Source organism: Sylvia atricapilla, chromosome 5 (genome assembly GCF_009819655.1).
Source record: "Sylvia atricapilla isolate bSylAtr1 chromosome 5, bSylAtr1.pri, whole genome shotgun sequence".
Classification (NCBI taxonomy): domain Eukaryota; kingdom Metazoa; phylum Chordata; class Aves; order Passeriformes; family Sylviidae; genus Sylvia; species Sylvia atricapilla.
In genome coordinates, this window is record NC_089144.1 from 55587270 (window position 1) to 55601455 (window position 14186).

At 44.4% G+C, this 14186-nt stretch overlaps 1 protein-coding gene across 1 annotated transcript; it reads left to right on the plus strand.

The window, feature by feature from the left end:
• Positions 1 to 472: 472 nt before the first annotated feature.
• On the plus strand, positions 473 to 12605 carry KLHL42 (kelch like family member 42). Its single transcript, XM_066319548.1, has 3 exons — positions 473 to 1415; positions 7868 to 8061; positions 11732 to 12605. The coding sequence occupies exons 1-3, from the start codon at positions 508 to 510 to the stop codon at positions 12181 to 12183; spliced, it is 1554 nt and encodes a 517-aa protein (XP_066175645.1). The 5' UTR covers positions 473 to 507; the 3' UTR covers positions 12184 to 12605.
• Positions 12606 to 14186: the final 1581 nt, after the last annotated feature.

The following is a 14186-nucleotide window of genomic DNA, read 5'->3' on the forward strand; positions in this document are numbered from 1 at the left end:
CTCTGCTGTGCGCGGATCCAGGCACACACGCTGCTCTTTCCCTGCCCGTGTGCCTCGGGAATGCTGCCCCTCGCCAGGGATGCAGCGGTACATTTATGGCAAGAGCTACAGCTGCAGCTGCGATCCGGCCCAAATCAGGAGAGGGGAGCACCGGGGGGGATCGCTGCGGCTCTGGGCTGTCCCCTGGAGCCCAGCATTGGCCATTCCACCGTGGCCCTGACACACACCCTGGCTGGGCCCGGGGGATGCCTTGACGGCCCCCCCGGCGGGCAGCGCCGGAGCGCTCAACATTGCCTTTTTCGGGCTTTTTTTCTCTTTCCTCCCTGCGTGAGGTTTGGTTTGGTTTTTTTTTTCGCTTCCCTTGTGGCTCCTTCGCAGGGCCGGAGCGGCGGCAGCGCCTCCCGGCACGGCGGGCCGCTCCGCCCATCCCGGCCCGTCCCGGCCCGTCCCGGCCGGCGGAGGAGGAGCCCCATCCCGGCTGAGGCGCGGCCCGGCCCGCGGGGAGCGATGTCCCTGGCGGAGCGGCGGCGGCGGCGGCGGCAGGAGGAGGAGGAAGAGGAGCGGGAAGGGGAAGAGGGCGACGGGGCCGGTGACGGAGAGGAGGTGGTGCAGATCCGGCTGGGGGACAAGTGCTACCCGGTGTGCAAGAGGAAGCTGATCGAGCAGAGCGACTATTTCCGAGCGCTCTACCGCTCGGGAATGCGGGAGGCAGGGCAGGGCCAGGAGGAGCAGCTGCTGCGCGGGGGGCTGAGCGCGCTGGGGCTGGAGCTGGTGCTGGACTTCATCAACACGTCCTGCCTGGCCAGGCTGGAGCAGGACGAGGGCGGCGAGGAGGAGCCGCCGCTGCTGGAGGATCTCGTGGAGGCCGCGTCCTACCTGCAGGTCACGCCCCTGCTGCGGCTGCTGCTGTCGCAGGTGCGCCTGGGCAACTGCTTCGAGCTGCACCGCCTGGCGCAGGTGTACGGCCTGCAGGACCTGCACGACGCCTGCCTGGACTTCATGGCCGCGCACTACCACCAGGTGCTGCGCAGGCCCGACGCCCGCCCGCACCTCCTGCTGCCCCCGGCGCTGCAGCAGCAGCTGCGGGAGCGGCGCATGAGGGGCACGGCCACCCTGGTGCTGCTCGGGGACTTCATGGGCGCCTGCCCGCCGGGGCTGCCCGCCGGCTGTCACCCCGCGGGGGACGCGCCCTGGGCCATGCTCAGGTACGACGAGGAGGCGCAGCGGTGGCTGCCGCTGGCCAACAACCTGCCCGCCGACCTGGTGAGCGTCCGCGGCTACGGCTCGGCCACGCTGGACAATTACCTGTTCATCGTCGGCGGCTACCGCATCACCAGCCAGGAGATCTCGGCCGCGCACTGCTACAACCCGTGCCTGAACGAGTGGAGCCAGCTGGCCTCCATGAACCAGAAGAGGTAACCCCTGCTCGCTGGGGCACACGTGTGTCCCTGTCTGGTGGTGAGATAGATCCTCTTGAGGCTCATGGCACTGCCTCGGCCTTAGGGACGCGATACAGACCTGGCCGTGCTCTGAACCACCAAACAGACCCAATGAGAAAACTCCTTTCCTGCTTTCTTTGTGGTGTGTTGTAACTCCAGTTAAGTGCGTGACAAGTTTTCCTGCTCGTGGTGGGGATGTACAGGCTGTACCAGAGCTGGAGATGGCCGAAACAATTAGTTCCAGCAGCTGTCCATTGGGTTGTACTTTCATAAAAGTCTGAACGTTTTGTAGGCCTGCATGTCAGTGAAATACCAGAAAAGCGTCAGGAAGATGGTGAGAAATTTCTCACTTGATGGGAATATTTGGATCTGGGAGTCATTGTTTTGAGGATTTTTACCTCTTTTTTTACCTTTATCCTTTTGAAGAGTTTATTACACATTGAAGTTTTAGTCTGCATTCGGAAACACTTGTGTAATTTATACTTGGAAGAGTAGTAGAATCCTAGCATTGAGGAGGGCCCAAGAAGAGAGGCCTTCTCCCTGGCCAAGCTTGTGGCTCCTCTACCTTAACCACACTTTGAAGTTATAAAAACAAAGGCTTTCATGTCACTGAAACAAACTGGCTTTGTTTCCAACATGAACTTCCTCTTTGTTTCCATTTTAGTAAAAGTATTTTAAATTTTATCTTTTCTCTCTGAAAAAAGTAAGGAGGCCAAAATTCACTGTAGCATGGAAGTCCTTTTTTCTATCCAGTGAATTGAAAGAGCATACACAGAGACCCAAGCCCTTGGCATAAATGCTTTTATCAGGGTAGTTAAACTACAGTCTCTGTTCCTGGCTCTGTTTAGCTTTTGCCACCTAAACCCCCTCAAAACCGGGATTAGACCTGAAATTAAGTCTTTCCCATTTCAGACGTTTTTCCGCCCCCACTTCCTGTATTGTGAGAATTTTACTAAAAATAATCACCCCTCTAATCAGTCATCACAACTGATCAGAAACCATTTTTCTCAGTGTTTCTGACTGCTTGGAATGGCGCTGGGAAAAGTTTCATCTGTGAAATGAATGTTTGGCTTTTAAACACTACAAACACCTTTTCTTATAGACCTCTTTCTTAAAGGTTGAGCCTGTAGCAGAGTTCCCTGAAGTGCCTGAGGAATGGAGATGTTTTAGCAGGCTTCATTCGACAGCTGGAGCTGCGGGAATGGGGTTGGGAGCACTTGGCCTCGCTAGAAAAGGAGGATGGGGTCAGCCCACACAGTGTCTCCTATGGAAATTGACTTCATCACAAGAAATCCCACGTTGATCAAGTCACGAGGTTCTGTTTGTGTGCTGTCTACAGCAAGAGAGCTGTTACTATGTGTGTTGACTCTGCAACATGAGATTTTAAAAATTAGCTTTTCAAGGCCCTTTTTGCAACTTACAGTTTGTGTGTTCAAACTCTAGATCAGCCTTTTTTTCTCCACACTTGCTCTTTTATTTTGTTTTTCTGCTAGGATGTATAATCATTATACTTGAAATAAGCACATGGATATTTTCTCCTATTACTGTTTTCACTGGCGTTGCCACACCAATTTAATCTTCAAACCCATCACAGGTGACAGCAAGGTGTTCCTTAGAATGGAGTTTCACGTTGGCCATTTACTGCAGAAAGGCAGCAGGCAAATGGATATTTTTGGGATAATCTCTAGCCTTACATTCCATGGTAGTTATTGCAGGCCAAAATTGCAGGATTACACCTGCAAAGTAGCAGTGAGGATGCTGCTCCCTGAGTAACTGGGGGAGCTTTTTTTTTCAAGGACACTCAGTTGACTCCTTCACAAAACATTTTACCAGCTTCACGGAGTCTCAGCTTTGCAGTTAAAGATTACTTTTTCTATCTGACATAACATGTCAGCTCCCTGATGACCTGCTTGGTGTTTTGTGTGAGGGAGGGATGGCCTGTGCTCTAGGAGCCAAGAGCAGGGCCATTTTTAACATGAGGGGTTTGCATGCTACATGTCCAGTGCTGATGCCTGTCTGCCACACATCTGTGCTGCAATTAGAGCTGCAGTTTGCTTGGGATTGTATTTTTAGTTTGTTATGCTGTAGTAAAATAAGCAGCGTGGTTGCCCAGCCTTCTTCTTAGGAATTACAGCCATGTGACTGTCTGGCAAATGAATTTATGGCAGCTGATAAAATTACGTCCCATGGATGAAATTTGACTTACCTTCAGGGAGGGCTTTAGTTTCCACCGAAGTTGGTTTGACTTCAGACAGCAGAGGATCTGAATTTGTCCTGCATGAGTGCCTGCATGTGTTGGCCTCGAGGGAAGGTTGAGGAGTTAGGGATATAATTTTGCAGCTCTACTGTTCATATAAGAGTTTTCTGCCCTAAACAAACCTTTTAAGTTCTGTGGTATTTTTATCATGGATTATTTCCACTGTTGTAATGGAGAATCTCAGGATGATGGGATTCTCTCCACGTGCTTAGATGAAACACTCCTGACTTACTTCTAAGTAGAAGACGAAAGCCACTGAATATTTAGCAGCCATTCTGGTTTGGGTTTTCACTGTTGGCTTTCTTTTTAGGTGTACAGGTCCTACTGCTTTAGTTTCAAACTTTTTTATGATAGGCAACTCCTGTCTAATGTTCTTGTGACAGCCCAGGAGCTTCAGAGAGTGCTTCTCCCAATTTATGCTTTCCCAAGGGAGCTAATATAACGTGCTCATGCTCACATAGGAAGCCTGTGACTGAGCATGGAATTTTTCATCGTCTGAGTGCTAAATCCAGTGCTGATCACAAATAGCCCTCAACAGATCAGGTTTTCTAGACTTTTTCATTCTAGAGGTGTTTCTGTACTTGGAATTCTCAAGAGAGAGAATGACCTGAACTTTTTAATAGAAGCAGCTCCATGTAAGGGTTGTCCAAAATCACTTTGGAGTCAAGAAAGTAACAAAGTCTGTTGCAGTAATGTCCTTGAATACCTTTCCAAACTTTTTTTTTTTTTTTTTTTTTTTAAGTGAACACTGTCTGGTGAAATTTCCTATTTAAAAATAATATTCTTGTAGGATTTTTATTGCATGTGCCAGTTAGAGCTGTATATTCCACTTCTGTTTTCCTTCAGAACCTTCCTACTCATGGCAGGTAAATCTTCCAGGCCTGGAAGACCTATGTAAGCCCCAGGCTGGAATTATGCATATGCACATGGAACATGATTTTTGTGAGCAATGTGTGCCTGAACTGCTGCCACTCTGAGGACTCTTACAGGAATATAGGAGATGATGCTTCTAGGGAATGCTACTTGTTCAGGAGACCTCCTTCCTCTCTTTTTTTTTTTTTTTTTTTTTTTTTTTTTTTTTTGGCAGGGGGGTGGGGGTTGTGGGGGTTTTTTTGTTGTTTTGTTTTGTTAGTTTTTGTTTTGTTTTGTTTTAATTCCCTCAACATTCTTCTGTGCTGGAAGAAAATAGACTTCAAAATTTTTTGAAGTTAGAACCATCCCTACCTTACTTACCACAAATGTATCACACACTTCTACAGCTAAATGCTTGATGCAGCGTACTCTGCAAATTCACCTAAGAAATAGAAGAAAAAAGAAAAAAAGGAATTTATTGAAAATATGTGAAATGCTTTGTAATTGCTCCATAACAGTGCTTCCTTGACTCCTTGTCTCTGTCGTAAGTGCTTTAACTCTAGAATAAGGAAGTCAGTCTGATTTTTGAGAAATGTTAAGATTAAACTGATCATTTGGCAGGAAGAAACAATGTTGGTTAATCGAAGGCTCATGTTCTGCAGCAGGATAATAAACCTTTCAAATAAATACATATTTAACTTGCTCTTGAAATCCTCCAGAAGTGTAGATTCCAGCCTATACTGGAATCCTTCTCCCAGGTGTCTTGTTTCCATGTTTAGCCACCCCTCAGATCACCAAGCCCTCCCCAGTGTCTGGGCTACTTCTTTTTTGTTGTACACTAAGTGAGATTGTCAGTGAACAATTACCGTATGTGCTGGTCCTTTATAGCACTGCCACTATGGCCTCCTGCAGGAGCACCTGGTATAATCCAGAGCCACAGGGGGATTTTGGGAAGCTGTGGAATATTGTTCTGTGTGTAGAAAGGCTCTTTGACCTCCAGCTCTTTTACATTTGTGCGTTATATTTTCCTTCCTTTGTGCATGCAGTGCTTTGCACTTTGCTGAATGAAGAACAGATTTTGAGGGATGGTAAAACCCCACAGTTCCCACTCACTGCTGTTCCTGGGATCCTGTTCAGAGTGAATGGGGGCAGCAGAAGGCAGCTCATACCTCAGCTTGTGCCAGCAAGAAGGGACCCACTAGGCCTGGTTTTTGGAAAGTACAGGTTTAGACAAATAGCAGGTGGAGTTCCAGCGTGGTGGAATCTGTCCGATTCGGCCCCACTGTTTCCAGGCTGTGGTCCATGGAACGGTTGTGGAGAGCTGGCTCCCTGCTCAGTGTTTGCCTTCCTTGTTTCCAGCTGCTCCAACACATTAAAAGAGAGTAAAAATGCACTAAATATTTCCTAATGTTCACTCTCCATAAAGACACCTGCTGTTACTGGCATCAAAAGGTGAATGGCAGAAGTTTTTCATAACATGTTGAGCTAATGTCCAAAGTTTCATACAAAGTGTCCTGATGGGTAATTGGAGCTAGTTTTGAGTAAATGAACCTTATTGTTAATTAATTCCATGAATCTGAGATACCTCCACTGAATGTCATCCATTTTAATGAGTGTTTGGAAGTTGTTAAATGACTGACACAAAAGTTTGTGGCCTCCCTTTAGAATATTTAAAACTGCAAGTTTTGTTGTTTGTGTTTCAATAGATAGTTTTCCCTGTGGTTTTGCCCCTTTGTTAATTTGTGGATTTTTTTTTCTGTCCCAATTTTTACAACAGGTATATTGCTTTGAAAATCATAATGTTTTGCAAGTAGTTATCCTCGTTTCATATCTGCTATTGATTGCCATCTTATTCTGGATTTTCTGAACTGGAAAGCATAATTGCTATTGAGGGAATATGAACAGACTGACCTAATCGTAAATGTCAAAGGAAAAAGAAATAATGAAAGAAATTAATTCCTTCAAAGGAGCATTTTAGTTTCCAAAGCTGTATCAGGCTGACAAGAGCAAAGTGATTCCATCTGGAAACAAATCCTTTTTCCAAATACACTTAATAAAAAAGAAGTTGCAGGGCATTCTGCAGCTAGGCAGGGTTCATTTTGTTGCCTGGACAAAACCCTGCAAAAGTACTTAGGAGTAAGTTTTGAGTGTTGGATCCCTGCAGGGTGGAAATCCCTCTACTGCCCAGCAGGCCAGTGCAAGTCTGAAACATCATTTCAGTTTTACAGACATAACACAGTTCGCTGTTTGGCTGTGTGCTGAGCTGGTGCACTCCAGGGACTGCCACACATCCAGTTAGTTGGGATACTCGTGGTAAAATCTCGATTGGCTCAGCAGAAGAGAAGGAACAACCTTACTAGGCAGTGAGACTGTTCCTGGGGAGAGGAAAAGCTCATCTTTTGTTAGACCAGCTTCCCTAGCCAGAAGGTAGAGCTGCATACAAGAGTTCTGTCTTCACATACTCCAGTTTCTTCTTCCAGACCTGCATCTTTAAAGCCCCTGCACCATTTGTTTCTGTCTGTGTTACCTTCAGGGAATGAGATAGGAGATTCCTCTTGCTTCAGGAATTAGGAAGTTGCCCTTTACCATGTGTGAATTTTGAAAGCACAATGGAACAGACTAAGAAATAAATGACCAATTTGGAGGGCATTGCTCATGGGGTGCAGTACAATTTTTGTTCAGCTATGAGTAGAACATAATTTGCAGATAGATCTTGCTTCAGAGGGTGTATTTAGTGGTTTGATGCTGAATAGGGTACAGAAAATTCTCTCTTCTTTCTTTTGCAGAACCGGATTCAATGTGTTCCAATTTATTTTTTTTTATTAGGGTTATTAAAGAGATTCCAAAATACAGCCTAAAACAAGTATGCATTAGTAGGCATCCATCAATTCTTGTTTGAAATTTTTTGCCATTTTAACTGCAATTATATCCTTCACTGTGTGTCCATGTAATGCATTTTTCTCTACCAATGGCACATTACTAAAAGCCTAATAAGAATGAGCTGTCTGCTGAGCACATTGGTTAAGTGAACATCTAGAGCTGAACTGGCACAAGCTGAAATACAAAATAAAATATTCCTCAGTATCAGCAGCATCATCAATAAAATTGAGACTGTTACTGGTTACTGTCCTGAGTAACTGCAGTGTAGTTACAGCATTTTGGCCTTACCCAGAAGAGTTCAGATGCTGCAGATGCCTCAGTGGTGGTGGTGCAAGCTGTGAGTGGTGATGAGTGTGTCAGAGCCTGGGTAGGAAGAACTTCCCTCTGTATTTCTGTACATGGATGCACCTCATTTCAGTGCTGCAATCTGTTCTTTCAGATCCAACTTCAAGCTCCTGGCTGTCAGTGGAAAGCTCTATGCCATCGGTGGCCAGTCCCTTTCCAACGTGGAGTGCTACAACCCAGAGAATGACTGGTGGAATTTCGTGGCATCCATGCCAAACCCTCTTGCAGAATTCTCAGCTTGTGAATGCAAGGGCAAGATCTACGTTATTGGAGGATACACTGCACGAGGTAACAAGTTTGCTGTTACTTCTTGGTGGTTTTTACCTGATTGTTTCCAAGGCCCAGATAATTTTCTCCTGTTTTTCAGGAAAGCTTTTGAACTTGTGTAGAAGGCTGCATAATGCTGATTAAATTTAATGCTGATTTAAACACATAGAAATCAGTTGCTGGTAGAAAAATAATTGACAAACAAAGCAAAACAATAGCTCTGTCAGGGAAAAATCAGGTATTTATGGTTTTTTTCAGAGCCTGTGTGGACCTGGGCCTCTGTTACTTGGAGAGAACAAACTAATGGGTACTTCAGCACCCAGCTTAGCCACTGTCCCTTATCTTAGATTTTGATCACACAGTACAGAGTGGTCTCAATAGATATACTTGGTTTACTTTTTAAATACCTAGTTTTGACTGTCAGAAGGAAAAATACATAGAAAATACCTGCCTGCCTTAGTATTTCTCATGTATTAAATAGTGGTCTTTTCACTACAGTATTTCAGTGTTTCAAAGGTAAATTTAAGCTATGCCTTAAAACTGAACTGAACAAGCAAAAGCTGAAGCAAGAACCAACACTTTTAGCTTATTTAATTTCTATACCAAATTTTCTGAGGACACTGTACAGAGGGGAGGATTTGAAGTTTCATTCTTTTCTGACAATTACTTTACTTCTATCCAGTGGGCAAACAAGTTCAGTTAAAAAGAGCTACCATTTGTTCACTACTTAGAGCCATTTTCTGGGAGGAAGACACTTTCTCAGTGCTTTAGAAGTCAATTTTTTAAACATGTCAAGTGTTCGGTATTTACCAGGATTTTGTAAGTTTGAATTTGGCCTTTCCCCACTTTAGTTTACCACAGCAGTTTTAAGGGCTTTCTTTCCAAACAGAATGAAATTAGAAGAGAGATTAGCTTTTACAGACGGTACTGCAAGCAAACCTTAACTGATGTTAGAACAAGCTTCTAGTGTCTGAGCAGATTTGAGCTCTGAATCATTTTAAAGTTTAGAAAAGATACTGCCTCCCCTTAAGGTCCTTCTGCTAATAAAACCCCTCAAGCTTATTTTGTCCACACAATTCTGACCCAGAGCCTGGTGGCTTCTGTGAGGAAAATGTGCCTGTGTCTGTATGGAGGGCTGTGCTGTGCTGCAGTCCCAGTCCTCTGGTCACCCCCACTACAGGATCTGCCAGGGCTATTGTTCTCCCTCATGTCCAGCACTGGGACTCTGAGATGTCTGGCATGAAACACTTGTCATGCTGAGAAGTCAGATACAAAAGGGGACTTCCTGTGAGACAAGAGAACGAGGAGAAAGGGTTGAAACAGGTGAATGGGAAGTCTTGTCTCTAGAGACCAGGGTTAAGGGTTTGGCATTTTTATCTAGAGAGAGAGAAAGGAGAGATAAGATGAAAACCCTCTGATTTGGTTAAGAATGCTACACAATAACGAGAGGACCAGCTTTTCTCTTGCACCCTCTGCACTCTGCAAGTTCCTTCTCTCTTGCATGTGCTGTGCTTTCATCAGACTGCCTACTCCTGGTGTCATGAAGAGGAAGATCAGCACATTGCTGATTCAGATCCTGTTCCTTTAAAACTCCTGATCAAGGGATATGCAGTTGGGATTGCTGCCCTCTGTCAGGCTCCTGACCTGGTACTTGCTGCTTGTGGGTTCAGCTGAAGGAGACTTGTGAGTTACCTCTGGCTTCTCCACACTCCAGGAGATTGCTGCTGCTCTCCAAACCTCTGTCATTTCTCAAGTCTTTTCTTAAAAGCCTTTTTCAATGGAAATAGGAAAGTAAAGAAATGAGAAGTTTTGAGCAGTGGATAACTAGCATATTTAGGCTTCTGTTTAAATCCAGGATCATTCAGGACAACAAACACCTGTGCTTGTTATAAATAATTTCCTGAACAAGAGTATAGAACCAGTTTTTCTGTGACATCTTGGCTTAGGACAGGTAGCAGACTTAGAAACCAGAGTTGCCACAGTTGCACTGGTGATTTTCTTTCTGAATTAGGCTGATTCAGAAAGTGTTAAGATCTTTCGATCTGAGAAACACGAAGGTTTATTTGCTGATTTGCTACCTTTACTCCATAAAACATATGCAGCAATTAATGGGTTTTCTGTTATGTTATTTTTAGTGCTTATGTAAATACCTCAGTTTTGGTAAATTTTGTGGGCTATTTTTTGAATTTGTGTAGAGCTTTCTCCTGAGACTGAATTTCCCAAAAGATGGCAGGGTCTGGAATTTCCCACTGTAAATTGTAATGACACTTCTTGAATAAAGTCCTTCTCGTGAGTTTGCAACTCTCACTTAGATCCTAGAATAGAACCTAGATCTTAATAGAAATTCCATGTCAGGCATTGTAGTGTTCATATTTTGTGTTGTGGATTTTGGCCATGTTGCTAATGGACTTCTATTTCATATGTCTCCTCTCAAATAGTACATTTTCCAGGGAAGTTTACTGCTATAGTTAGTCATAGAAACTTAACTGGGAGTTCTCCTCCCCTTAATGAGTCAGAGAGTGATAGGTTGTTTGTAGACAAAGGTCATCTATATGTAGAGCTGCAATTTCACAGAGCACTGCCATGAAAATAATCAGAGTGCAAATACTGGATGGAGCAGCACCTCCCTGATCATGCCACTGATGCACTTCATTCACAACAATCCAGTTATATTTCTGGCTATTTATACCTGTTCCCTTACAGAACTTTTCAGTATATCCGTGTCTGCTCTTCCCCCTGGGAGCTCATCTGGAAGTCATCATGCAGGACAGACTAGTAGTGTGGAGCAGATTTAATAAAAGACCTGTCTGGGGTCTGCAAACCTGTTCCTGCTTGTCACTTGAGGTTGGATCTGAGCTCAGGTCTCTGGAGCCTGAACTGAATTTACTGAGTTGTGTGCATTCTGTGATTATTTAGTGAAGCCTTGGGCACAGCCAGGGTCTTCACCATAAATCTGGATGGCATTGTAACAGTTCTGTGGAATAACACTATTGTAAACATATGCAGCCACTGAATTGTGAATTATGGAGATGATTTCAGCTTCTTTCTGAGCCTCTGCCTAATGGCAGAGCACAGAGTTCCTGGTTGTTAGATGATTTCGCAATGTGTGTTTCTCTCTTTATAAAGTGCCCTTAGGTCATCCAGGCCACTTGCTGAAATGTAACCAGCTTTACAAATTTTATTCCGTAGAACTTTGATTTATGGAATGGAATCTGAAGTATCACAGTCAAGCTTGGATGATAACTCATCACTTGAGAGCCATTAATGAAGCGTACTGTCTTCATGATAGTTTGATTCATCTGTGACCACTTCTAGAGAGGAGAATATTGCTCCACTTCCCTCTTTGTAAAAAAATACTTATGTATCAATCAGAGACAAAATTAAAGGCATAAGCTAAAAGGTAGGGATTATTCTTCTAAAATCTGCAGGCCCAGACAATTTACATCATGTAACGTGCCAAAAGTAGCATGTTTTTTTTTCCCCTGTCCCAAGGAACAGAATGTTCAAAGTTTCTTTTCAGGGGCAAAGATCTGCACTTGTCAGTGCTCACCATTTCTCCCCTGGCTTGCCTGCCAAGTGTGTGAGCAAATCTGCAGGAAAGGCTGGGATGCTTTGTAGGAAAGAAAAATGCTCCCCCATGAGTGCCTTCTGACAGAATTACTTAATTCATCTGTGAATATCTCTGTTTCAGGCAGGAACATGAGCATCCTGCAGTATTGTCCCACTTCTGATTCCTGGACCAACTTGGAGCTGTGCGACGTGCACGTCCGCAAGCAGCAGATGCTGTCTGTGGAGGAGACCATCTACCTGGTGGGGGGCTGCATCCTGGACCTGGGACCAAACCAGAGATCCAGCCCCAGTGAGGACGTGCTGACAGTGCAGTCCTACAACACTGCCACCAAAGAGTGGCTCTACCTCAATGAGAACTCGTCCAAATCCGGCCTTAACTTGACTTGCACTCTCCACAACGATGGAGTCTATATCTTGAGTAGGAATATTACTCTGTCTTCCAGCTTGGAGCAGCGTCTCTTCCTGAAGTATAACATCTTCACGGACACTTGGGAGTCACTGGGGCGCTTCCCAGCCTTTGGACAAAACATTCTGATCTGTTCTATGTATTTGCCTGATAGGCGAGAAGTGTAACAGCACAAGAGTTTTCTTTTCAGTTCATTAATCATTCTTCGATGAAATATTGCTCCCTCTGAGTAACTCCATTTTCAGAATGTAATGTGGTTGCAGAGTGCAAGGGTAAAATACTGATTCTGTTCTCTAAAAAGGTTTCAGAGTCCAATATGAAGAGAAATACTTCCAGAAACAGTTTTAAGATGTCGATTTAAACATTTTACTGGTTTGGATTAAAATTTCACCGAGTATTGTTTGCAATTTAAACGTAAAATTATTGTGTTGGCAACTGATTCCGGAGTTCCAAAGGCAAAACTGATCAGTCTGGTTTTATTCTTCATCTTAATAGACAGTGTAGAACAAAACATATACGTTTTAAAAGCATTTTTAAATGTTTAAAAACTTTTTAATTCAATAAAGTAAATAATTAGTATAATCAAAACCACAACAGGATTTATTTCTTTCAAAATACAGTTTTTACTCAAGCAATGCTCTGTCGAAAGCGCACTATTTCAAATTGTTTATACTATCCCATTTTTATCTCTTCCTGGCTGCAAGTGAGATTCTCAAAGGGGCCAGCAGTTGGGGTCCCATCAAAAAGAACTTCCTCTGAATTATTTGTAGTGCAATGCTTTGCCAGGGACTAGTAGGCGTTTCCTAGAGGCTACAGTTGCTGATTGGAAAGTAGGTGCTCCTTTAATGGAAGTTGGCAGCAATTCTTGGTACTATTAAGATGGAGGTAAAGAGGCTCTTTATTCAAAGTGTGGAGTTTCCTAGTTGTCATAAAGGTTTTAGTTACCTAGTTGCGTTCTGTAGTACTTAAAACTGTGTTTTAAAGAGCAAATCGTAGTTGGCAACAAGCTGTGTGTTGTGAAAATGTCCTGGAGCACGTGCAGAGGTGATCCTGCTCCAGGCACTGTCCTGATTGAAAACACTCCTGTGGGACACAAATGGAAGGCTTGGCTCTTGTAAATGACTCCCTGAACACCTCCCCCAGAGCAGGGACGTGGGAGTGTTGGCTTTTCCTTGTGTCACCGGGAGAGGTTGCCTCAGGCTTGCCAGCCAGTGTTGTTCCTCTCTGTAAAGGGCACTGTAAGGTGGTCACGGTGAACACGCCTTTGTGGGAATTAGGGAGTGGACTCTGCAGGAGCTTCTCTCAGTTCCTGCCTCTTGCCTGAGAGAACTGCAGCCATGATTGGCCCCTTTTCTCCTTGTAGCTGACAAGGGTAAAATCGTCGTCTTGAGGTGCCTGCCCGGGTCTGGAAATGTGTCCTCACAACAAGAGAGGAAATCTCTCAGTCACCATGAGAAGAGGCAGGTTAGGCATGTGCTAAACACATTGCAGGGATGCTGGTTCTGCTCCAGCTGTTTATCCACATGATAAGATGAGACTTAAAGCACCTTGAACACATTCCTAATGTGTGGAGATGTATTTTTGTTTCTTCATTAGAAACTAAGAACCTTCTTTTGAAGAAAGGGGCCTTTTATACAGTGGAGGAGGAGGAGGCAGCAGTGGTTCCCTCAAGGTCCTTGTAACTCCTTGCTTTTCCGTGGTTTTGAATGAAATCAGTTCTTGCTAAAGGGTTACCAGTCTTAAAGTGCCTTGCCAATTGCTCACACATTGGTGCTCCCAATCACCAAGCCAAGCAGAAAATCTCGGGTAGCAACCCCAACAGAAAATCCCAGGAAACTTCTCGAGAATGAGGGCATTTGTGTTTGAACATTTTTAGGATGAAAGCAACCACAACACAAGGTATTTTGGATGTCTAAGATTTACCATTTCGGGTGGAACTTTTGCAGCCTGGTGGAGAATGTCCTGCCTCAGCTTTGTATGACTTCAATTAGCTAAGTCCACATGGATGTGTTTTTATTTCTTTTGAAGACGTTGTGCAGCGGCTGTGTTTTGACAGCAGCCATCAGACCACACAGTTGCTCTTCTGCAATGGAGCAATAAGGTGACTTTCACAACATGCTTCTTTCAGAAATGTTTCAGAATAAATATAAGCAGGGTGCCATTGCCTGGT